Here is a 25,743-nt window from a genome sequence, read left to right on the forward strand (position 1 = left end):
GCACCCTCACATGATGGAGCCAAGAGCCATTCCATTAGGTATGCATAAACGCTAAATGATTTGGTTATTATCATTATATAATTACTTACCTGTCTCTGGGGAGGGCTGTCCAGGCAAGACTATGGGATGTTCCAGCTGAAATCTGCTGAATTGCTACTCCATCTAAGCCACTCACTTTCTTTGGTTTTGTAATGGGACCTGTGGAGTTCCCTTGGCCACACTGTCCCATGGAATTGTTACCCCAAGCATAAACTTCATTATCTAAACAAAAAACAAGTAATAGTAATAATAACAGTTTTGAACACACTTGAAAACCAATGTGTATTTGCCACAATAAGCTTTAGTATTACATAAGCATTCTAGTTTACCATGAGAAAGTGCCAAACAGTGGCTGTCTCCAATTGAAATATCCACTATCCGTGTTGCAGCCAGCTCTTCAATCAGTTTAGGCCTGAGCGCTGTAGCTTCTGAAGACCCACATCCTAGACATGCACCACAGCCCCAAGCGTACACCTGGATCAAAATATACAGAATTTAATACACAAAATATCATTGTTATTAGTCCAAAAGCCCCATCTGCAATCCGGTTAGGATTGTCACACTGTTAAAGAAATCTTGGTCACTAACTGATGATGAGTCAATTAAATTTGCAAACAGGAAAACACAATTACTCTGAAGTTGATTATATCCTTTGTGTTTAGATGAAGCATATGAGTCATAGCAGGCATCATCTTGGAAGAGCTTTCTGCCCAATGTGAAAGACAGCAGGGAAAGCCTCTTTAAAGGTGATACATCTTTAGTGGTACATCTATGAAAAATATTTTAAGAAATAAATTCACTTGCCAACTAAAGACAATCTACCACACCCTAGGCCACCCCAAGCCTCTATCACCACCCAATGAAATATAATAAGTGAATAGAAAGAGAACCCACACAAATGATGCTTACATAAAACCCCACACATTCACTAAGTAGAAAAAATAGAAGTCTTGCCACCCCACCCCACGTACCATCCCTACCCTCCACCTCATTCCCCCTTTCTTCCCAACCTAATACTGCATCCAACACTAATGTCTCACAACAAAGGTAACTGATCTGTAGAACACACAACTTGAAAAAAGATACAATGCATGTATTTTTGTAAACTAAAAAATCTTTAATAAAAGTATTTTTTAAAAAAGAAATAAATTCACTTAAAAGGTGAATTGCAAGGTTTTAAAACTGCATAGTTGTTTCAGCAATTAAAAGTTGCAGTCCTGCACCAAACCATATATGGTGATCAAATTTAAATGGATTTTCCATCCCCATTTCACACCAATGGAGTGAAATTGGCACCGCTGCTTGCATCTTACCTGCCCCGTTGAGGTTAGAGCAAGTGAAGATTGACTTCCTGCACAAACTTTCCGAATGAACATTCCCTGTAGGGCTTCTATAACTTTAGGTTTGTACACTCTGTTGGTGTCACCGTGACCAAGTTTGCCTGTTGGGATCATACACAAGAGATCAATAATGTTTATGTTGCCTCCTGCACCTCTTGGGCCATGCAATGACCACAAATCTAACATAATCTGCAGTTTAAAATTGGAAATATTTAAAGTGAACTGCATACAAAATTTATCATCACAGCAACAATTTAACAAAGAAACTTCTCCAAATACATATAAGGACATGAATTATTACCACATACTAGTTTACTGATTTAGGGCACAATCCATAAACTCAAAGAGACCACACAAACTTCTACCATCATCCACAGCTCCATAAACCATGGCTTATGAAGTTGCAGCAGCATGTTCCTCCCGCACCCAGGCTTATATTAAGCCATATTACATTTGAATGTAGGAATGCAAGATTCTGGCTTCATCAAGTAAGAGTTGCCTCTAATGGTCAAACCAGGAAACTATGGCTTGAACTGAGATAACAAACCAGGATAACCAGCCAGGATATTAGCTGAAACTGCCAGAGTCCCCCAGTTTAGACACAAATAGGCCTAGCACAAGCTGGTGTGTGAAGATAGGAAAGGAAGAGTAGGGTGAGAAAGGAGCATGTGACTACAGCAAATGGTCACCACTTTGTCAACCATGGTTTTTGAAACCATGGGCGACCATGCAAATGCAGCCATTAGCTTTTTCTGTACTTGAATATGGGCAGAAAGGCAGAACAAGACAGAACATGGAAGGGGAGGTTTTATGAACCTTCTGCCCCCACCATGCCCTTAACAGATGATGTTCTGTACAATCTCAAGCACAACCTAGGAGAAATTGCATGGAAAAACATTACCATTATCTCCTCCTCCAAATGACCAAACCGTTCGCCCATCTTTGGATAAAGCTATGGTGTGCGAGCTGCCACAAGAAACCTCTCCAACGTTGCTAATATCTTTTACTAAAGTTGGAATGTTACGGCTGTTGCTGTCTCCATGACCTTGGAAAGAAAGAGAAAAGAAACATTAATTCTGCATTAAAGAAAATAATTATTTCTGTCAACATGAAAACTTGGGTTATGTAGTAAAGAAAATAAATGTCTCACCAAAGATGAATACATTACACTTATTATCATCAGCATCAGCATCTCTTACCCACCCTTCACCAGAAGATCCACAACATGTCACAGTAGTAGCAGTAGTAGTAGTAATTATTATTATTATTATTATTATTATTATTATTATTATTATTATTTAGTATTTATACCCCGCCCATTTGGGCAGCTTCCAACAGAACATTAAAATACAACAATCTATTAAACATTAAAAGCTTCCCTAAACAGGGCTGCCTTCAGATGTGTCTTAAAAGTCTGGTAGCTGTTTTTCTCTTTGACATCTGGTGGGAGGGCGTTCCACAGGGCGGGTGCCACTACTGAGAAGGCCCTCTGCCTGGTTCCCTGTAACTTGGCTTTTCGCAGTGAGGGAACCACCAGAAGGCCCTCGGCACTGGACCTCAGTGTCCGGGCAGAACACTGAGCATATAAAAGCAGAATTAAAACTGTTTAGAACTGTTTTAGTGAACACTTTGAGCCAGTATACATGTATCACACTTGGTTACTCCTTAACCATAGTTTTTTTTTTTTTAAAAAAAAGAACTGGAAGCCATTTTGGGAAGAAGATAACAACTCCTATCACTAAGGGAAAAAATTATACTCTGAAAATGAATTGCCTGGTACAGAGAAAATAGGGACAGTGATTGAAATATAAAGAAGAAAGAATTAATTTATTGGAGGTTTCAAAAGTTGATAAGTCTTTTCAAAACAAAGATATTTTGAGTCAAGTTAACAAAAACAGGAATCTTTTGCCTTTTAAAATTATGCAGTTAAGAAAGAATGGAGTGGCAGTGAAAGGAGAGGTGAGAGAAAGAACATCTGAAATGTATTATTCAGATTTCAACACTTCAAGTGTTCCTTTGAAAGAACAGATAACAGTGGTTTGAGATGAAATCCTATTCCAACATACTGAAGCAAAGAAAGAAGAATATTTGGACACCCAAGAAACGGTTTTAACAATTTTTTATTATTATTATTATTATTATTATTATTATTATTATTATTATTTATTAAATGTGTATACCACCCTATACTGGCCTATCAATGATCAACAAAAAATAAAAACCCTAGACTTATGAGTAAAGATACATGAAACATGCATGATAAATAGTATACCATTAAATCAAAGTGTGTCTTGCTACTATTTAGCTCTGACCAATTAGTTGGTTAAAAGTTTATAGTAAGGTTTATTTTGTACAGGCAGTGACCATTTTGCATAGGGGTTCCGTTCCCAGCCCCCGTGCATGTCGACAGAGTGCATATAAGCGTGCCCCACCCTGTTTCACCCTCATTTTGCCGCCTTCCAGGTCCAAAAGGGCCCAAGTGATTGTGCATCAAATGAACGTGCCTAAAATGGTTGCCGCCTGTACTCTCTTACATAAATCCCAGTACCTTTCTTTAGATGTTAGATTTTATTTCAATAAAATATTAATTATATTCCTAAAATCACTGGGCAAGTCAAACTGTTTCCATTACCTAGTCTACCAAAGTCTCCTTCTCCCCATGTATACAATTCACCATCTTCTGTGACAGCAGCACTGTGCCGGTATCCAGCTGACACACATACCACGACCTGCATTGCATGCAAAGGAGAGAGAGAGTTAAAACTAAACTGTTGGCAGGAAATGCTGCTATCAACACAGGAGACAAAATGAGACTTTCCTCATTCCTCTCCCCTTCCCTGTGAGCTCCACAAGGTCTTGTAACTGCCACTAATCACAAAGCCTCAAATTTCAGCTGAAGTCAGTCCAAATTCAGAAAAAACACCCAAATGCCAAACCAAACATGAAAGTCCCTACACATCCTTCTGTATGGCTGCACTCCAAGCAGCAGGTGTCTTGGGCTTGCCACAAGCATCAATCCACTCAAGGTGAACACCCCCATGCCAGAGTCAAACTCTCACAGCCATGACTGGCACCATCACTTTACGTGCCTCGCCTGACTCAAGTGGCAAGTCCAATACCAACATTACACCATTGTCAGCTGGAAGCATTTTTCGCCAGCCTTCACACAAAGTGAATAACCTACTGTTACAGGTAGGTAGCGTGTTGGTCTGACATAGTCGAAACAAAATAAAAAAAACAGGTTTGCCACACCTATCAGTCAATCACCCATTCATACCACCCTTCTGAGTAATACCCCTCCCCACCCTCTCACTATATATGGTATAAGGGTCTGGTGACTTCTGTTTCAGTGTATCTGAAGAAGTGTGCATGCACATGAAAGCTCATACCAATGACAAACTTAGTTGGTCTCTAAGGTGTTACTGGAAGGAAATTTTATTTAAATAAATAAATTAGTATGACTGCAGCTTTCTAGACAGCACCAAAAGCTCGAATCATGCTTAAAGGCCAGTTGGGTTAGGGTAGTCATTTCTTAACACCTAAAGAGGATGTGGAAGGTGCCTCCTAAGCCAGCTCCCAGCTCAATCTTGATTTTGGAAAACATTCTGCCTCCCTGTGGATTGAAAGGAGGGAACTCCACTGTTTCCACCCCATGGTCCACAGCAATAAGGGACAAAGGCAAAAATGGATAACAAGAAACCTTAAAACACATGAAGTCTCCAAAGCAACACTATGAAAGAAAGAAAGTGCCATTCAGTTCCTTTGTATATAAGCATACCTTTCCTTGCAAAGGGCCCTGGATAAGTTTTGGATATTTCTGCGTTGAGCTATTTCCATGGCCCAATTTCCCATAGTCACCATCACCCCAGCTGAAGACTTCTCCTTCTGTTGTGAATGCTAATGTGTGGCCATCAGAACCTTTAGATGATGACACCTTTTTGATAGATCTGTGAGGCTCAAAAGTCAGCTTCTTCAGTGTAGATTGATTGTTGGAATCGCCCAGTCCTAACCTGCCATAACTGCCTTTGCCACAAGCTCGAACAGAGCCATCTGTAGATATTACAAATGTACAGTACTGGCCAGCTTCAATCTATTGTGGGAAGAAAATTAGAGAACATTAAAAATAATTTATTTAGAACTGCCTATCAAGGGTTATTTCAATTTTTAGAACAAGGGATCCATATATAGCTCAGGAACCACAAACTTGTAGCATGCATTTTTTCAAGTTTGGCAGTGAAAGTTTTTCAACAGTGAAAGCTTCATCTCTTCTTTTTCACTACACCGATAACACACATACAAACAAAAACCCCAGTCACTCACTGTCTGAGCATCAGAAAAACTTGGAGCCAACTTGGGCTGAAGAATTTTCTCTTGTGTTCCTTCCACAAGTTGGTGGCTGCTGTTACTGCCCCAAACATACACTTCACAGGTCTCAGAAACAACAGGAGCATCACCCGTCTGAATGCTGTCTGGACTGGCGCATGTCCTAGAGTAGTCTGAAGCCATGCGACAAACCTAGCAAAATAGAAATACATTTCAGGAGACAGAAGGAATGCTGTGCTCAACTATCATGTTATCACTTTATTTCAAGCACCAAGTCTAGATTCAAATAGGACTAAATGTCCAATCTGTAAATTACATACAGTATTCTGAAGACTAGCAGCTAGGAATCACAAGTTGGGTGAGCGCCACTGCCCTCAGGTCCTGCTTGCAGGCTTCCCAGAGGCATCTGGTTGGCCATTATGAAAACAGGACACAGGACACTGGGCTGATCCAGCAGCCAGGCTCTTGTGTTCTTGATCACAAAACTAAATATGATGGTCCAGGATGGGAAATTAAGATAATACAACACTTGGACTAGGTGGCACTTGGGGTTCCTTTTCACTCTATAATTCCATGATCTGCTGCTTAGCTTTCCACTTCATGCTTCCCTTTTGTAAAACGGGAGTCACATATTATACTCTGTTGCTTCCTCATAGCCCCTCAGCATGAGCCAAGAGCACCTTCCTGACAAAATCAAACAGCACAGGCACATCAACAGCTGTTCTCTGAGACTGCCCTCATCTCTGAAATAACTTTGGGTATATCTTTTTTATTCTGCTACTCTTTTACTAAACTCATAAATGCTTTGAGCCTTGGATAGAGGCGGGACAGAAATTCAGGTGAACAGCAAGACAAAATATAGGGTAAAAATCCATGGAAGCACTGGGACAACATCAGTGTGACTATTTTCATACTTCCAAAGGAGTGAGAAATACACAACCTGAAAAATGCAGATTTAAAGAAACTACAGTACTCTTTAATTAATGGTTAGATAGACACACCTCCTCAAAGAGGCACAAAGCTGCCTCGTAAAGAGAGCATAAACCTTCAGATGTTCTTGTTGGCTCCCTCCATTGACTTCGATCAGCAGATGAGCCCTGCAAAGTAAAACATCAAAGAGGAAATAATGTCACTACACACAGTTATTTTATCCTCTATGAAAAGATTAGACAATTTCCCTAAATAAAACCAAAAAGTACATGGTTTCCTTCAAAACAACTACTTTTTTGGTACTTTCTCAAGTGTTCAAATAAGCATATGCACATTCCTGCCACCATCCTTAAGACAGATTATAAAATCCCCACATTACAGAGAAAGGTGAAGGCAAACACACAATGTGGCATGGGCTAAAGCTACCCAGAAGCTTCTGGCTCAGAGAACCCTTCTCACAGTTCAGACTCTTAACTATCACAAATACACCAAGCTTCTCAAAAGGAGCAGTTTAGAAGCATACCTACTAGTAAAATAAAGGCAAAGAACAAAAACACCCCACGATAGATGTTTAATTCATGTTTTTGAAAAATGAAAAACAAGCCAGTTACTAATAAAATTATTTTCCCCTGCTTCACAAATTTTGCATACTTTAAAACCACTGGGGGGGGGGTTGTATAAGGTTACACATCCCCCTCCAATTGTTGAATACGTTTATCCATGCACTGAGCTGAAATTCACAAAGAAAAGTGAGCCATTTGACAAACATTTCAAAACAAAGGGACATGTCAGGGTTGAAATTGTGCACATATGAGGAAGGGGGAAAAGGATTGCAACCACTCGCTCAAGCCACTGAATGCTTCTGTTTAAGTCTGCCTAACATCTTCATATTGGGAGTGAAAACTGGGCCTACATATGGAAGTGCCCTTTGAGTGTGATCTTATTCCCTATTCCCAACCAGTACAGTGGTACCTCTGGATACATACCTGATCTGTTCCGGGGTGCCATTCGCACTCTGAAAAGTACGTATCCAGAGCGGCGATAGAGCGTGTGCGCAAAGCGCCGATAGAGCGCTTCTGCGCACGCACGAAGCGCGCAGAACACTTCTTCGAATGTGTGCGTGGCGGAACCCGGAAGTAAACACTTCCGGGTCCGCAGAGTACACATCCCAAAAGTACGCAACCCACAGCGTACGCAACCCAAGGTATGACTGTATCTCACAGAAAATATAAAGCCACAATTGATTCCCCATCTCCCCAAGCAATGAAACTACACAGTATGTGGGTAACCATTATTATTTCATAGTTTAAGGATAAGCCTTTGATTTGCAGCCCTACTACCAACATTTTTAATTTAGTCACAATTTTGTCGGATCTTTAAAATAGTACCGTGAATTTTAAAGGTTTGAATTAACAGGTGTAATTTTCAGAGCAGAATGGAGCAGACAATTAAATTTTAATTTGCTTCCTCTAAATAAGCAGAACTGGTAGGCAGAATTACAGAAAAAGAAATCTCAAGCAAGTATTTTTTTAAAATACCAAAAACTTAAAATCCTTTATTATTGAATTACTGGATTTTCCCAGCTAGCTTTATTTGAAATGAATAATTACAACTAAGCTGTGTTACAAGTTGCTCTTGACATTGTCTATCATTTCTGTTTAATAACAGTGACTGAAGTTAAAGCTTATACAAATATTCAAGTATGTTGTTAAAGACAAATCAATCCCAGTTCAGATATTCCTGATACTGTCATGCCACTCTGGCCTCATGCAGACTTCCTTTTGCGCTGTGCTTCCCTGACACAGGTTCGTGCTTTAAAGTGCCATGTCAGAGCACTTTTTTTTCATCCTGCCGCTTTCCCTGGGAAAAATCATGTTACCACCGAATCAAAATAAATGGCAATGTATGAAAAAACCTGACTGCCATTGGCTCCAATTTAGCACTAAAACGTGGGTCTTTCCAGGGAAAACACTGGAACAGTGGGGAAAACACGTTCGCACACAGAGCTTTAATGCCTGGACCTGGGCTTAGAAACATGACATAAAATGCAGTCTGGATGAGCCTCAAGTATAACTCATGCCAATCCATGCACACAGGGACTCCAAAACTTCTATAAATCTAAATGATGCAGTGAATCTGTTAATGGGAGTAAGAGCCATGAATTAAGAAAATCAATTTGAAGTATACATTCTGCATACATACCAATGACCGCCTCATTTGCATCAATATGTTCATGAAACAATCAAAACTGATCATCCCCTCCTGGGTATGCAGCATTTTGTTCTTCTCCATTGTGTTGACCACTGCTGATGCACTTAGTGCCATTTCAATCCATTCCAGGAGATACCGAAGTGACCCACGCTGAGCAGCCAAGCCAAGCAGCAACTCAGAAGCTAACCTCCGTCCAAGAGTATCTGCTCCAGAGTTGGGAATCGTTACTCCTTTAAGAAATGTTGTTACCTGAGACAGGCAGTCCAGACCCATTGGTGGGATTTTACTTTCATTAGCTAGAGATAAAGGTGGCAAAGAGCTCACAACCTCTATCGCAGTGTGGATAACATCATTGCAAAGGCTAATCCCAGGTCCTGAAGCAGGCATCATCCAGCTTTGCCGTAACAGTGCAAATAACAGGCTCAGTCCAGTCCGTACCCCCATTTCTATTAGCGCATCTGTACTTGACCTTGGCCGCTCACTAACGGAATGGATGTCTGTTGACCCAGAACTGCTTTCTGGAGAATGCTGCTGCTGTTTCACCTTGCCTTTATCATGGTATTTATTAGAAAGTGCATAAAAGATGCGTTGTAACACAAGCAAACGTTTGCGTAATGCTCCAGCAAATGGAGAATCTGAGCACACCATCTTAGCCAGAGCCAGCTGGCTGCTAAGAAGTGCATCCAAGTAGTGGTCCTGTTCATCACTTGATAAGGACTCCCGTTCAAAATCTGGTAGCTGAGGTCCTTTGAGACAGAGAACCTGCTGAGGCAATGGTACTACTTCTTTATTACTGACTAATTTAGCATATAAGATGGAGACTCCTTCCCTTGTAGCAATAGATTCACTATCTTCTGTGATCCAAGAGCTATTTAGATGTTCAAGCCATTTCAGCTTCACTGGTGGAACCATGGCTGCCATGTTGGTTTATTCACCTGCCATTAGTCCTACAAATAAAAGAGAAGAGATTTATTAAACAAACAATTGCCTAGTTGTACAAAAATCCAGTTTTTAAAGATCAACACTGGACACAGGTCCATAAATTATCTGCTTAATGCTTATTTAAAGTTGAGGAGAAAAGGGTGTATGTTACATGCCACTGTTCTCCCTGAATTAAGGATTGTTGATATCTGAAGCTGAGCATAAGTTCATCCATGATTTTAGGGAAATCTGCTGTGATAATATGTCAAGCATTACCCAAAGCTTCTTCCATAAACACTCACAGTTTTGTTCCTCAAAAACCTACCAGTAATGCCATCAAAAGAATGGGTCAAGATACACATTCACAAGAGGTTTTTAAGGACTATAGTTGTTAAGTATAGCAAGCAATGTTGTCAGAATTGATAGCAATAAAGAGCACCTTCTAGTTGTAATAACCTCCAGCTACAGGGATAACCACATGGATAGAGCTCTTCCCAAAATAAGATTAAACAACGCTTACAATCATGAAGGCATACCACCGCAGCAAAAAGAAATAAGAACAGGCTTGCTGGATGAAATCACATACTGGCGTCCTGCTTCTAGTGATGGCTGGACAGATTTATCCAGGAAGCTAACAAGAAGGGTGTGGAGGCAACAACCCTCCTCAACAGGCTGTCTCCAGGTTCTGGTAGTTCAGAGGAACAATGCTTCTGAAGGCAGCAATTTCCTTGTTACTATGACTAGTAGCCACACATAGATCTATTCTCTACTGTACATTACTTTCAATGGGAAAGTTCGCTTCAGGTTAAGTACGCTTCAGGTTAAGTACAGACTTCCAGAACCAATTGTGTACTTAAACCGAGGTACCACTGTATTCATTTCCCTACTCCTTTAAGTTTACCATTAATCAGAACCAACAGGAAAACCTGAACCCGTGAAATGAAAACTGATAGTCAAGCAACTTTTGATTATCACTTTCCTACAACTGGCAGTCCCATGGCTGTCAAGCAAAGAAGCAATGACCAAGAGTGGACTAACAGGTACCAAGTCTCCCACTTTGTCTCCCTTGGTGCTCCTGATGCCTAGAACTCCCACCGGAGTTCTACTTGATGCAACTTCTTCCACGTCCCTCCTCAAAAGCACCCTTCTTTTGTGGCTTCTCTGGCTCAACTCTTAATCCTCAAAACCCTCCACCAAGTACCCGCAACTGCATTTGCCTCTCTCAATCCCATTGCATATTCCCCCTTTCCTCTCAGTTGTCTCCTCCACTGACAAATCCAGATTCTAAGAGACTCAAGGGATCCACTACCTGTTTTTTTGCTTTTGCTACCCTGCAATGGTGCTATAAAAATAATAAATTATAGCAACAACCATTATTACTTTAGCTCTATTTTGATTTCCTTCAGCTAACCATAATATTACAGCAGTAGTTAACGCAATATACACTGAAGGTACTAGCTCTATTTTTATATTATTTTTGTCATGATAGCTTACCATAACAGAATTAAACAAAAGAGTTGCTGGAGACTGATTACTTTTATTTGCCACCTGCTTGCACATGACCAGCGTATAAATAATAAAATAATAATTAGTAGTAGTAGTATTATCACTGAGCATCCCAATATGCATTTCAACTATCAGAGTGATTTTGCAGAGTAAGAAAAATAAGACATCAAAAGATTTAACTACTATATATGTCTGTATGCTGTTCTATGCACACACAAAATACCATAAAAGAAAAACATTACATAATACCTGGAAGCAATACCAGAGCAACTTATTTTACAGTCTCACAACATTAGCCTCCTTTTCCTGCTTTCTGTGTGTCCTGCATACCAACACTTGTCATGAGAAGCTTACTGCAGGATGAACAACAGTCACATACATTGCTATAGCAACACTGCGGTAAGAAATCTGCAATTCAGTCCTCAAACAGTTCAACCTGGACAAGCCTCATTACCTCATTTCTGTTTTGTGTAATGGAGAGTGGGGGTGACAGTGTATGGGAGACAAAATCAAAGAAGTCTAAAATTTCAGAAAACTGAAGGAAGATATTAGACCTGAAGAACTAGCCTTGTTCTGGTCAGCAGGTATTTGGACATGATACTAAGGCTGTCCTTTTTCTTTTATCTGTTTTGTAGGCTATCTAATTTGCATTGTAATATACAATGTTAAAAGATGTCGAATATCTCAGAGAACCATCTAGCCAGAGAATGCCAACTAGCAAATAAGTATTTGAAATAACTTCAGCAAACCAGGAGACTACAATCAAGTATTTGAGCTGTACCGTAATAGAAATTTCCTGCTGAATGACAGAAGTCATAAAAAGGCAAACAGACACACAAAAATTGGAAACGAATGATATAAACACAATCATCTCTAAATGCTGAAAAGCAGTCAAGCTGAACCACACCCAGCTGCCTAGAACCCTATCCAGAATGGCCAGGGAGATCACTATGTCACACAGTGGGGAAAATAGGAAGAATTATGACCACACTGTCGCCCTGAGTCTTTCCCACCTTCTCCAAGTACAATTCTCAGAAGTCCCAGTCAGTTCTGCCCATATGATACTACGGGTGATGGGCTCTGTAGTTCAAAACATGTGCAGGACATCCTTGCCATCTGGCACAGGAAGTTCCAAGGCCTGTGACCCCTTTGTTACATCTTATCTAACCAACTCATGGCCAGAAGTAGTTGAGAAAAATCACTGTAGTCGTACCTTGGAAGTCGAACGGAATCTGTTCCGGAAGTCCATTCGACAACCAAATCGTGGCTTCCGATTGGCTACAGGAAGCTCCTGCAGCCAATCAGAAGCTGCGGAAGCCTCGTTGGACGTTCGGGTTCTAAAAGAACATTCGCAAACCGTAACAATCACTTCCAGACTGGCGGCGTTCGGGAGCCAAAAGTCCGAGTTCCACAGCGTTCGACAACAAAGGTACAACTGTATTCTGAGCAGCAGGTGGTTGAGACTCAGACCACCAAAGTGCCAAGCCCCTACCCAATAGGATCACCTCCTACTGTGATGTGTCCAGCAGAGAACTAAATAAAGGGGGGGGGACTGTGCAACACTGCACCAGGATACCTGCAGCCTTACAACATATTGCACCTGGCTGTAGCAGAGGAAGAGGTAAGATGACAAGCAGGGTTAGAAACTGAGATATAAAAGATAGGAGCCAAATGGCACCTTCAACCTAGGTTATGGTCGCCACAACAATAGAAACATTTTTTAAAAAAACAGGATTACAAAGCAAATGAAGACAATATGGGGTATCTAGCTGAAGATGGAATAAATGCTGTGCAGAAAAAAACATTTTCTTTTAAAACACAGAATTTACTTTTTTCTTTTTGCAATCTGTGGTATTTGGAAGGTTGTAACCAGCCACAGCAAAACAGGTTATATAAATAGGACAGCAGGACTTAATTTAGGCATGTATAGGATAGTAACACCCAGTAAACTTCATGGCTGAGTTGAGATTTGAACCCTGGTTGCCCAGATCCTAGTCGTACAGACACACACTAACCACTACACCACACTGGCAATCCAGCCATGTGGGTGGGGTACAAATAATAAAATTATTTATTTGTTTTCTGGCCCTAAAATTGATCCCTAAGCATAATCGTCGCAGGAGCAATAAACGAGACAAGTGGGGGCCTCCTGCAGGTTGAATTTAGTTGAATTTACCATATTAAAACGTTCAACTGCATACCAGCAGGTGCTGTTAAAGGGTATTTATTTATTTTTTAAAGGAGAGTAGTTGAGAGGAATCATGGGAGTTGCAGCCTCTTGGAATCATGGGAGTTGTAGGTAAACGCCAGGAGCATCTCCCTATGTAATAGCTGCCTTACGCTTGAGGTAATGTACTTTGTTTATTCGACAGGATAGTTGTGTGTCTTCCCCTCCCCAGCCTACCGAGGGAGCCTTTGCTGTCTTTGAACCTCCAGCATCTTGTCAGGAAAGTGGCTCTCAGGACCACTAGGCTGTGTTGCAGCATCGGCATAAGAGGGGTTTTTTTTGCAGGGGGGGGGAGGGACTTTTTAAAAAAAATTACCATATTTCTTCCTTTTTATTTTCACTTGTTGCTGATGCTGCTCTTACCCAGCCCCGTCCCCCTCTGTGTTATCACTCCTGGCTGTGAGAAAGGGGTTGTTTCTTTCTCTCCCTAGCAAGAAAGGGTGTCCTTTGACAATTCAGCGCATAATTGTCGCACCCATTTTTTAAAGAAAAATCAGCATTGAAATGTGACAATTATGTGGTGAAATATGGTATTATTATTATTATTATTATTATTATTATTATTATTATTATTATTAGGGACCCAGGTGGCGCTGTGGGTTAAACCACAGAGTCTAGGGCTTGCTGATCAGAAGGTCAGCGGTTCGAATCCCTGTGACGGGGTGAGCTCCCGTTGCTCAGTCCCAGCTCCTGCCAACCCAGCAGTTCGAAAGCATGTCAAAATGCAAGTAGATAAATAGGAACCGCTACAGCGGGAAGGTAAACGACGTTTCCGTGTGCTGCTCTGGTTTGCCAGAAGCGGGTTTGTCATGCTGGCCACATGACCTGGAAGCTGTACGCCGGCTCCCTCGGCCAATAATGCAAGATGAGCACGCAACCCCAGAGTCGGTCACAACTGGACCTAATGGTCAGAGGTCCCTTTACCTTTACCTTATTATTATTATTATTATCATCATCATCATCTTTACTGAGGAGAACCTTTTTCTTTCAGTATGCAAAGTCATAGCTTCTGTGATTAGTGGAGCTGCCAGTGAGGGACATAGTCTCATTCTGTACATTCATGCCCACACAGGATCATAGACTTGTAGAGTTGGAAAGGCATAATGCGATTATTTCAAAGTTATATATCAATTTTATTTCTGTAAAGGAAAGCATTTCCCTGTAAATGGTACAAGAGCTCTCATGTAAATCTTTTAAAAAGTAGGATGTGTTGTAGGAGGGTGAACACCATGCACAAGTCCCATGGGTCCAGTAATATACAGAGAGGGGAACCGATGCCTTGATCTAACAGGAGCAATTTTCTGCTTGCCAGATACAGAGGAAGGGTAATCCCCACTTGACCTCAGACCTTCACCTGGATACACCTCACCTCTTTTGCATAGTCATCGCCTAAACCCTTTCACAACTTCCCCAGAATCATACATAACAATGCCTTAGCTCAGGAAGCCCCGAGCAGACAGCAATTGCACATTTTCGCACCAACCCCCCCTCCCAGGAAGGAGACTTACCGATTCTAAAATCTTCTTTAATTCTACCTGAATAAAACTATGTTGTTGTATAAACCTATCTGTTTGATTCTACTTTTAAAACAAGGGTTTCCTTCTATGTACTCTTCTACGTGTGGTTTCGCTAAACTTTGAGAATTTTGTTGTTGCTGAAATGTATACCTCCTTTCACTACTAGTTACTTTATTTCTGCAATACTCTGCGGGACTTTGAATGTACGCGTTCTCTCCCTCTAATATTGTTCCTATGTATTAATTGTTCTATGTATTACTTGTATCACATTCTGTCAGTCTCTTCGCATAGTGTAAATTTCCTTGAACAGCTCTATACTTCCTCCTGTCCTGACAAGTTCTCTTGTGACCCTCTACCACACTGCCATCTAGCCTGTCTTATAATAATGACACCAATACACAACTCAGTGAAGAAAAACAGGTTCATTCAATACAGGTGTCATCCTGTGAACAAATAAAACGTATGCAAAATCATTATCAGGACCATCACCCCAATTGTCCTGCTAAGGTCCCCACATCGGAAAAACCTATCAAACCTTTGTACTTTCCTGATTGCCCTCCACCCAACTGTCTCCCGCCTTTTTCTTGTAATTGAGTAACATTGGGAAGGAATATTATATAAAGTTGGAAGCTCCCTTTGTTCAGGGTTCTTCTCCCTCAGTCTTGCTGCGTGGGAGAGGACCGCTGTTGCAACAGCTTTTTATTTTGTCTTAGAATAAATCGTCTTGCTTTTTAGGAAGTCCTGGTGTGGTCTCTGTCATTTCGCTGTCAGTAAAAGCTCCTAATTTGTACCTCTTGCTGAGGTTCTTGGACTCCTCTTGGGTCAGAACCCTTATTTCTCTGGGTCTTCAAGGCCCCCCCAAATTCTGATTTCAGATGCTCAGCCGAACTTGCGGAAACACAGTTCTGGCACCTCTCAGGTAGGTGCCATTGGCATTCTAAGAAAATGAAGGAGGTATTCATCAGGAGTTCCGGCACCTATTTTTCTAGAAAAATAGCACTGGTGATGCTCCACCATTTCTTTTTTTTAAAATCCAGCATTATGATATCCTTTAAGAGACGTAGTGACCAGAATTGGACAGTATTCCATGTGCAGCTGCACCATAGGGTTGTATACCATTATGGTATACAACTCATCTCCAGAAAAGGCTAGGAAGATGCTCTGTCTCATGCTACAGACTTGGGTTCACAAAGCAGAAAACCCACATTCAGTAAATCTCACTAACTGTCACAAATGGGCAAGACTGGAACAAAGAACTAGACCTGAATGTGTTTCTTATCTATTTCAAGGGATAAGAATGTTTACTTGACCTCAAGAATGTTTATTCGACTTACACACCTCCCTCCACACCAAATACACCATCAGATACACAAAATCAAATTTCAAAATGGGATACACAGGAAGGGAACCCCCCCCCCAAAAATCCTCCTTTTTGTCATAATTCCCAGTGTGGTCTCCCCACCCCCATGCTCAACCTGCATTCCTATTAAAAAAAGATGAAGCAGAATCCAACCTTAATTCTTCCAAGCAAGCCAGCAAAAATATTATTATGAGACTAAATGAAAGGCAAAGCAAGAAAAGAGGCACTGCTCTACAGCTAGAGCCATTACACTTTTGAGAAGCAAGGTCACCGTTAAAAGGCCCTTAAATAATCGTCCAGCATAGGAATCAGCATCAGAAGCCCCACAAGTAAAACCACAACGTCTCACAAAAAGACTGAAGGGAAGGGATGAAAATTAGCCAGATCTCCCTTCCTGCTCCCCAACCTCAGCGATAGAGAATCCATTTGTTTACAAACCACAATGTGTGTCTATCTGCAAAGTTTGAGATTTTAGAGGAGGGGTGAAAATCAGCCAGATCTCCCTTTCTGCTCTTTACTACCACTGCCCACAAGAGAGGAGCAATCCATTTAACTCTTGAGAAACAGCTTCTTCACCGTTTGCTTACTTATGCAAATCACAACAATGAAAAGGTTCTGTCTTCCTCAGCACATCTTCTGCTCAGCCAGAGGTGGTCTTGGTACCAACTGGTTAATTTTGAACACTGATGACAAGGACCTTTCCAGCAAGCTTAAAGGTAAAGGTAAAGGGACCCCTGACTGTTAGGTCCAGTTGTGGACGACTCTAGGGTTGCGGCGCTCATCTCGCTTTGCTGGCCGAGGGAGCTGGCATACAGCTTCCGGGTCATGTGGCCAGCATGACTAAGCCACTTCTGGTGAACCAGAGCAGCCCACGGAAACGCTGTTTACCTTCCCATCGGAGCAGTACTTATTTATCTACCGGTACTTGCACTCCATGCTTTCAAACTGCTAGGTTGGCAGGAGGAGCCAAGCAGCGGGAGCTCACCCCATTGGGGGGATTCGAACCGCCTACCTTCTGATCGGCAATCCCTAGGCTCTGTGGTTTAACCCACAGTGCCACCCGCGTCCCTTCCAGCAAGCTTAGCCAGGGCTAATTGCCACCAAGAGCCTCTTGCCACAGAACTGTCTCCTGCAGCAACCTAGTTATACCGGTACAACTTCATTACAGTATGAAACAGCTGGTGCCTGTACCTGCTTATATTCCTCTTCCCTCAGTCTTCCTTTTTCCTTTTGTATCATGTTTCTTAGATCATAAGCCATTATTTATAAAATGCAAACCATCTTCTGTGCAAGAAAGATGGTTAAAATGTGGCAAACAGAACATACTTCTGAGTATGTTTATCCCTGGGGGGGGGGGTTGTTAAACAAAGACTGATGTACTACAAAAATAAGATTACTGTACTTGATGAACCAAAGGTTAAAGAAAACAAAGACAAAGAAGTGTGCGTATAGTTAGCTACACATTGGGATAAGCGAGCAAAGATTACTATTATTTTTAAGGGGAAAAACACATTAGAGGAGAAAGTGATATTTAAAAATACAAGCATACAGTTAGCGTTTCATTTTGGTAGATTCCAGTCTACTAGGAGCTCTAAATGGCATCAGGATGGTGAAGGGTGAACTAGACAATAAAGGAAACACACAACTGAAAGCATCAATCCCATATCTCCTCTAGTGAAGTCTAGGAAAGCAAAAGGTGTGATTGTGATATGATGGCATCACTTCCCACATGGGACTCACATCCCACACTGACGTCACATCACATGTTGAGATTTACTAGACATAATCAGAGTAGGAGAACCAAGTATGCATCAACACTTTCTCCTAATCATCTAGTTTTGCCATAAGTATCTGCATGAGCTCACAGTTAGGCCGTAAATACAAGACAAGGGTGTATTTTTTGCTATCTTGCTCTGCATCTACTGTACATGGATTATGCTATATGAACATACTGTACAAGAACCACCATCAATTGTGTGTTCAACACAGCTGCCAATAATTGCTGCCACAATTTTAAAATTTTGGTTCACAAATGTCTAAATGAAATGCAAGGCCTATTGTTACTGCTGTTACATTTTAATAAAAAATTACAAGTCCTACTACAGAATCTATAGCTTCTTGTTTAAACACTGTAAGGCTTGAAACATGCATCTGAAGGAGATGGTGAGTGTTTGCCTTCTCTGGGAGCATTTGCCTTTTGCTGACGAACAATCAAAACAGCTTCTCAAACTGTGAATGAATACAAACTTTAAATCTGTCATGCCCCGGTGTACAAGGCTACAACCCAAAGCTTGCTCCAACCACAGCCCTTAGAGGTAAAGTCCAGGCACCACAGAACCAGGGCATTCCTTTGCTCTGCTCAGGGCCAATTCAAATGAACAATGACAACATAGTAACGCTCAAGATGAGTTGTGAATTCAGGGGCAAGATCACACTTGTGAACGTTCAAACACAGTGGTGACATAACTGCAGAACACCGTTCAGCATTTTCTGAACAACAGTCAACAGGGAAGCTGAGGCACACAGTCCCCAAGTCTCAACAAACTGAAGCAGTCAGACAATCAAAGTTTTGTTGCACTGGGAAGCGTTTTAAATCTCTAGGTAACATCCAGGTTTCTTGCTTGTGTTGAGGTGCCAGCCTTGCAGACACTGAATGAAGATACAGTGATACCTCTGGATGTGAACGGAACCCATTCTGGAGCCCCGTATGCACCCAGAGCAGTACTTAACCTGAAGTGCCAAATCTGTGCATGCTGCCCGTGCGATTTGGCGCTTCTGCACATGCACATGACGTCATTCGGCGTGTCTGCACATGCGTGAATCGCCAAACCTGGAAGTAACCAGTTTCGTTACTTCTGGGTTCGGCGCGTACGTAACCCGTGTTGTACGCAATCCGCAGCATTCGTATCTAGAGGTATGACTGTAGAACTAAAAACCCTAAGCATGTCTTTTAAGTGTTTATGAGTCTGGGCAACTAAAGATGGACAACACACCAAAAAGAGTTGTGAGAATCAGTCTCATACACCATCTCAAACTGGCTACCCTAGAACAAATCACAGTATTAACACCAGCAACAACCAGGGAGGACTGAAAGAGGGGTATACTAGCAACATAATCTTATCTTGCTTTCCCCATTATAATTCCGAACACTGTGTCCTACTCTTTAATCTTAAATGTGAGACTCATGCAACAGGCAAAGACTTTAAAACTAAAAAGCGAATAAAATCAGTTTTGTGATTCTGGAAATATCCGAGCTTCTAGCTGTGTGCATATTTCAAGGGTTCACAATTGCTCACACCACAGTAGAGTTGGACTCTGGAACCCTTGTGTCACCAGCAAAACAAACACATATTTAGAATCCAGTATGTTGATAAGCTGACAAAAGGTCTGTCACTTCTCCAAAAGGTTAGAAAATAAATTTGCTGGAGATATTCTCCATGGAAAATCAGAAACACAGGGATATGTATTGAGAGGAGCAAGAAAAATAAACACTTCAGCAGCCCCTAAAGATATGTCAATTTTTAACTGTTGTCAGCAGCTCCTTGTTAAACACATACACACTCTTAACAAGCTTGAGGAAAAAAATGTTGTCATTGTGGTCTGTTGATTGCTCTATCACTTGCTTAGAACATACTGAATTTCTGGCTTACTGTATATAAAAATATTATTACATCTATTTCAATAAAGGCACTTGGCTGTTGTTCATTCAATGACAAGATTATAACATTATTAAAGGTTCTTCTTCAACTCAAAAGAAAACTAGAAGAACAGCAGCCAGCAGGGAGCAAGTCATGGAGCATAATAGAAGGGACAGTTTTCAAACCCATCTCAAATTGGGGAGATGGAGGGGGAAGTTTCCAATGGCAGCCATAAACGTCTATACTTGCAGAATGGACACTAGACATCTACCAAGACTATGATCCATCTCATCTCATCCCGCACTGCCTAACCTGAGGAACATATATCTTCCAGCATCTCAGGAAGAGGTCTCTCAGCCCTACTACATCCAATTCTTTAATGGGACATGCCAAAGATTAAACCTGAAACCTTCCATATTCTGCTATCATACCTTCACTTTAGCTATTAGACATTATAGTCCCTTCCCTTAAGCATTGACAGGTTTCATTTTTAATCCATGTGTATCAAAGAGCCCTCACGTGCCCTGAAATTCAGTTAATAAAAACTGGCAAACCCTTAACTTATAAACTGCACAGGTTTCTAGACCCCTTTTTTTTTTATTTAATACTACTTTACATAACCAACACAAGGTACATTCAAAATGTCACACTACTGAGCACAGGCAACAGATTGTGCCACAAGTGCAAACAAACATGGGCAATGCACTCTTTTAAATACAGTGGTACCTCCAGTTGCACATGGGATCCGTTCCGGAGCTCCGGTCGGATCCCGAGGAATTCGCAACTGGAGGTGCCGCTTCTGCAAATTTGTGTGGTAGAGCACTTCTGCGCATGCGCGCACGGTGAAACCCAGAAAAATTCTTTCGGGTATGTTGCGTTCGCATCCTGAAGAATACGCAACCAGAGGTCTGCGTATCGAGAGGTACCACTGTATTATTGTACAGCATCTCCAATGTTCCAGAAAGGAACACTCTTACTAGAGTTGCCTGGAAACGTTCCAACTTGCTCAATGACACTGGATCAGTCACAAGAGGCAGCCATGGTAGACAGGCAGCAATTAGCCTAGAAACACATTTGGGGGGGGGAGGAAGTTTGGATGAGCCCTAAGCCATACTATGGTGACACAACATTCCAGCAACCTCACAAATAATTGTCAATCTAGAAACAATGCCATGGTTTGCACATCACATTAAGCCAAACCACAGCTTAGTGTGAACACTCCGGCTCCCAGATTGTGGCTGCTTAGTTACTCCACAGTCATTTTGCTGTTATGCTGAGCTACGCCATCATTTGGCTTAGTGTGTGGTCAAAGGCTCATGGTTTAGCTCTCTTCAAACCTAACCACAAGCTGTAACCAATATCTGTCCTATGATTTTCAGTTTGTGGTGTGTCAGGAAGAGCTAAATCGTAAGTCCTAGTTTGGACAACATACTAAGCCAAACTGGGACTTAGCTCATGGGAGAGAAGCAAAGCAGTCAGGATCTCCTCTCCTGGAGCCCACATACTTTTGCTAAGCCATGCTTAAGCTCGGGGCAATGTGCAAACCAGGCCATATAAATGTTAAATTATCACAGAGATGTTAGCAAGTAACCAATGAGCCTGAGCCTAAATCAAGCATCTAGCAACTTTCTTTAAAAACAACAATCCCTCCTATTTATATAAGAAAAAATATTCATTCAGAGCACCCTTCACCAACCTTGTGCCCTCCAGTTGTTTTGAACTACAATTCTCATTAGCTCAAGCCACCACAGCCATATGATGCTGGGGCTGGTAGGAGCATGGCTTGTTGTGGTCCAAAATATTTGCATGGCACCAGAGAAACATGGTTAGCTAGAAGACTAGTAGTGCACAGATCAAACTGGTATCAACCTGACAATCTAGACCCTTTATAGGTAAAGAAATATCCTCACCACAATAAACTGAGTTTGAATTAATCATTAAAGCATTGGTCTTAAATTGGTATGTTGTGACCAAAACCCCATCATAATGAGTCCCCAAAGTATGTGGTGTGTGCAGCATACACAGCACATTGCTTTGTTCAGTTCAAACCATTGTTTAATTTAATCTGTAGTTTAAAGCAGGTTTGGGGAACCTTTGGCCCCCTACGTGTTGATTAAATCCTATCATAACAGTGCATGTGTATTTGATAATACGTAGGTGTCTGATGGGTGTTTTTTAATATTTTTATTCATTTCCAGATATCTGTTGGAAATCATTTTGGGCACAGCACACTTTGGAAAAGTGGTATATAAATAAAGTTACTCAATCAATCAATAGCTGGCTGCTGGCCCTACTTGCTATGTCTGTCAGGTGTTGTAGTTCAGCAACATCTGGAGGGTGAAAGGTTCCCCATGCCTGGTTTAAAGTGACATGGAAGACAGACAAATCCACTCAAAAAGTTTAAACAACTGAAATGAGGAAAATTGAAGTGTATAGCGGTTTCGCTAAATCCATAACATCGTACTGGACAATATGGCTGATTTTACGTGCAGTTTTACATACTGTTTCTCTTGCCTTTGTAAAGTTTGCTATTAGTTAAATAAACGTTCATTTTCTTCACAAAGTAAAATCCATGGTATCCACTACTCATTTATCATTCCCCTGTATGAGACAAGGGAATTAATCAAACCATAAAGACTATACCACTGAGGGACTTGGAAGCTGCCTAAGGTCATCTGAGGAGAGGAAATGTCCTAGGACTTTGGTTGCCTTTGTACCTATATAGTTATGATGCTTGTACATAGGTAAGGGCAGTTGGTGCCCAAAATTCTGAGTCCAGTTCCTAAATATGGAGTGCCAGCATAGGGGTACTTGAAGTTATTTTCCAGTTACTTAACTTTGTTACAAAAAGGCTTGCAACTACAGAATAGCCTAGAAAAGAAGCTTCAATATATGAATAAGCTGGGAATATTAGCCCAATTCATAATTGTGCTATTTATACTAATAAGCTTTACAATATTATGAAGGACTATCATAGGAACACACAAGAAAAATAACCTCTCTTGCCAATTCTCTGACACCATAACACTTGTTACAGCTTTGTGTTGGGCAACTCAACTGTTTCATTTCACGCCAAACAGGTATATAAGGCCCAGTGATGTGTACAGGAGAAAATTAGAAAAGTAACAAATGTATATATGGCACATCCGTTGCTTTTTTTCTGGGGGGACGCAGGGGTATGCATACCACTAAACATTTTGTGAATCTAAGTTTGGCTTCATTGAGGGGCAGTATTACAATATGAGTAGGAAAGTGAGGGTCCCCCTAAACATTTTTTTGAAAAAAAAACACTGGGCATATCTAACACAGCAGTTGCATTCCTGGAAAAAGAAGAGGACTAGCCAAAAGAGCCACCACATTTGCTCTGTAATGCTGTGGAACAACAAACAGGTCCTCAGCAATGAAGGCCAGCTCACAACAAATTGACAGCTGGATATTTCACACTTCACATATCCAACAACAGAGAAATCCTGTGCACACAATGGACTATAGCAACAGGTGGGGGTATGCCAATTTTGCTGGAAAGACCCAGACAGGTAGGTCATTTAAATCAGGGATGGTAGATATCTGGGTGATTTGCAGGAGAACTTCTGACTCCCATTTGTTTTAACAACGCCTTTTTTCCCCTATCTCAGGCCACAGAAATGAATAAATCAGGAGTCAATGACTGTGAATTCAGTTCTGGTACCTAGGCCCAGAATATTCTCAAAAGCAACCTGTTCTTTAAATTCTAATTGTACAGTATGTCTTTTCAACTGGCTTTGGTGGATCTTGAGGTTCAAGTAAACAATGAAGTAGATCTGAATAACCTTGTCTACCCACCCCTGGTTTAAAAGCCTCCCTGCCACACAGGAGCTACTACCAGCTGCAGTAAGGCTTGGAGACTGTAATGGGGCATCTCAAGGGTGGATCACTCTTTGTTCTTTCATTATATCTTCATGGGTGCAATTACAGTGCTCTGCTTTCACAGTGAGAGCATCTCAGATTAACCACTGCAAAATAATACACTTTTGTGGGAAGATGCATGCAAACCCTCATGGCCAGCCATTCCCACTATCCCCCCAGCCCAGGTGGCACTGCATGCACATGGCTAGATGAGCCACCCAAACTGCCCATCAGAAGCAAAAGCTGCAGAACCACATGCCACCACTCAACACATGCCGGGGTGCATTTGCCGATGTGGGCTTTGCTTGTGATTTTTATTTAGACAACCCACTTATGGGGCACTTGATGTAGCCTGTTAAAAAAGGAAAAGGAAAAACATGAAAAATAACTCCACGTGGTTAAGCAAATTGCCTATCTTTCAGGCTCCAAGATGGGAAGTTGAGGCAGGGATTTTACTGCTGAGAAAACAGAACAGAAGAAGGCGTCAACAAGCTCCTGTTCAGCCCAAGAAACCATCCTCTCTCCCTCACAATTGATTTCAGATTGTATGGACCTACAGGGAGGGGAAAGGGTCGTGTGTGTGTGCGCGCGCGTGTGTATCGTTGCTTACAGATCTGTGCAAATTGCTATGTGCACTGTCACACATAACAATAACAATCAGCAGCAGTAGCAGCAACAGTATCGTAATATGGATGGCACTGGCACAAATAAGATCACTAGCGACAACGGCGGAATTGCCGTAAGAACAGCCAAGTCCAAGATCTATTATTACACCAACAGCATCATAATAAATAAGAGATAGTTAGCAAGGTGAATAGCGGCGGCGGCAGCAGCGTCACGGAGAGGTCGATGGCAGGAGCGCCCAAAAATAATGGGGGAAACGCGACAAATGGTGGCTTCGGGGCGGGGAGTTCCCTGGATGACGGGTGGGGTCGCTTCTGGCACCCCCTCCCTTGAGGAACCCCGTCCCTTTATGGGGGAGGGGACCCCTTCCCTCCCAGTTTGGCGGGGCTCCCCTCCCCCTCGCCCCTCCCTGGTGGCGGTTGCCCCTCCCCCCTCCCCTCAGGCCTCGCCTTCCCTCAGCGCGGGCGCCCCGGGGTGACGCCAAGGTGTGTCCTTTACCAAGGTGCGTTCCGGGCAAGGCTGGCGGGGCCCGTGGCGGTAGGTCCCGTGAGGCGGTGGCGGTGGCGGCGGCGGCGGCACCACCGTCCTCCCTGCTTCTCCTGCTTCTCCGGCAGCGGCTTGTCAAAGGGGAGGAAACATGACGCGGGGAGGGAAAGAGTCGACGAGATCTCGCGGGATTTCCTCAGGGACCTCGCGAGATCCGCCGCCGCCTCTTTCTTCTGTCCCCCGCCCCACGCACTCGCCCGCTTCAGTTTTTCCTCTCTGCCTTCCAACTGTTTGCCGCCCCCTGGCGTCAGGCGCAGGGAGGGACGGTCGGGAGGGGCTGGCAGCGCGCCCCCTGCTGGAGGGCGGTGGCCGCCTCCCGGGTCTCTACGACCCATCAACAAAATCATATTGCAGTACACCTGTACTGTCATAGGCTTGGAGAAGCACAATTATTACCATCACAATAACCAATATTAATAATAGTTGTTTTCTTGCTTTTATACTAATAGTGGTTTTCTTGTTCTTTTGTTTGTTTTTATTTATTTTAATACATTTATATTTCACTTTAGGGTGTGTGTTTTTAAGGAACAGTATCAGCAAATAAAAAAACAAAAAAAACCCAACCCCCAGACACCATGTTGGGAAAGCACTTTCCAATCTAGCAAGAAGTTGAGGGGCAGCTCCAGTCCAGAGGGGTCCCCAATGGAGCAGTAGGGGCTCCATTGGAGAGCACTTC

General features: G+C 42.1%; 1 protein-coding gene across 11 annotated transcripts in view; it reads right to left on the reverse strand.

The window, feature by feature from the left end:
* HERC1 (HECT and RLD domain containing E3 ubiquitin protein ligase family member 1) overlaps positions 1-25,191 on the reverse strand; it is a 119,514-nt gene extending 94,323 nt beyond the window's left edge. For all 11 annotated transcript variants that reach the window (XM_035130896.2, XM_035130891.2, XM_035130895.2 and 8 more), the window contains exons 1-10: positions 25,020-25,191; positions 8,835-9,790; positions 6,704-6,799; positions 5,700-5,894; positions 5,158-5,469; positions 4,012-4,108; positions 2,281-2,424; positions 1,353-1,480; positions 369-513; positions 90-261 (exon numbers count right to left, since the gene is read on the reverse strand). In XM_035130896.2, the coding sequence (XP_034986787.1) occupies positions 90-261; positions 369-513; positions 1,353-1,480; positions 2,281-2,424; positions 4,012-4,108; positions 5,158-5,469; positions 5,700-5,894; positions 6,704-6,799; positions 8,835-9,764 (2,219 nt within the window). In that variant the 5' untranslated portion in view covers positions 9,765-9,790; positions 25,020-25,191. The remainder of the gene's footprint in view (positions 1-89; positions 262-368; positions 514-1,352; positions 1,481-2,280; positions 2,425-4,011; positions 4,109-5,157; positions 5,470-5,699; positions 5,895-6,703; positions 6,800-8,834; positions 9,791-25,019) is intronic.
* Positions 25,192-25,743: the final 552 nt, after the last annotated feature.

This window comes from Zootoca vivipara, chromosome 14 (assembly GCF_963506605.1).
Source record: "Zootoca vivipara chromosome 14, rZooViv1.1, whole genome shotgun sequence".
Classification (NCBI taxonomy): domain Eukaryota; kingdom Metazoa; phylum Chordata; class Lepidosauria; order Squamata; family Lacertidae; genus Zootoca; species Zootoca vivipara.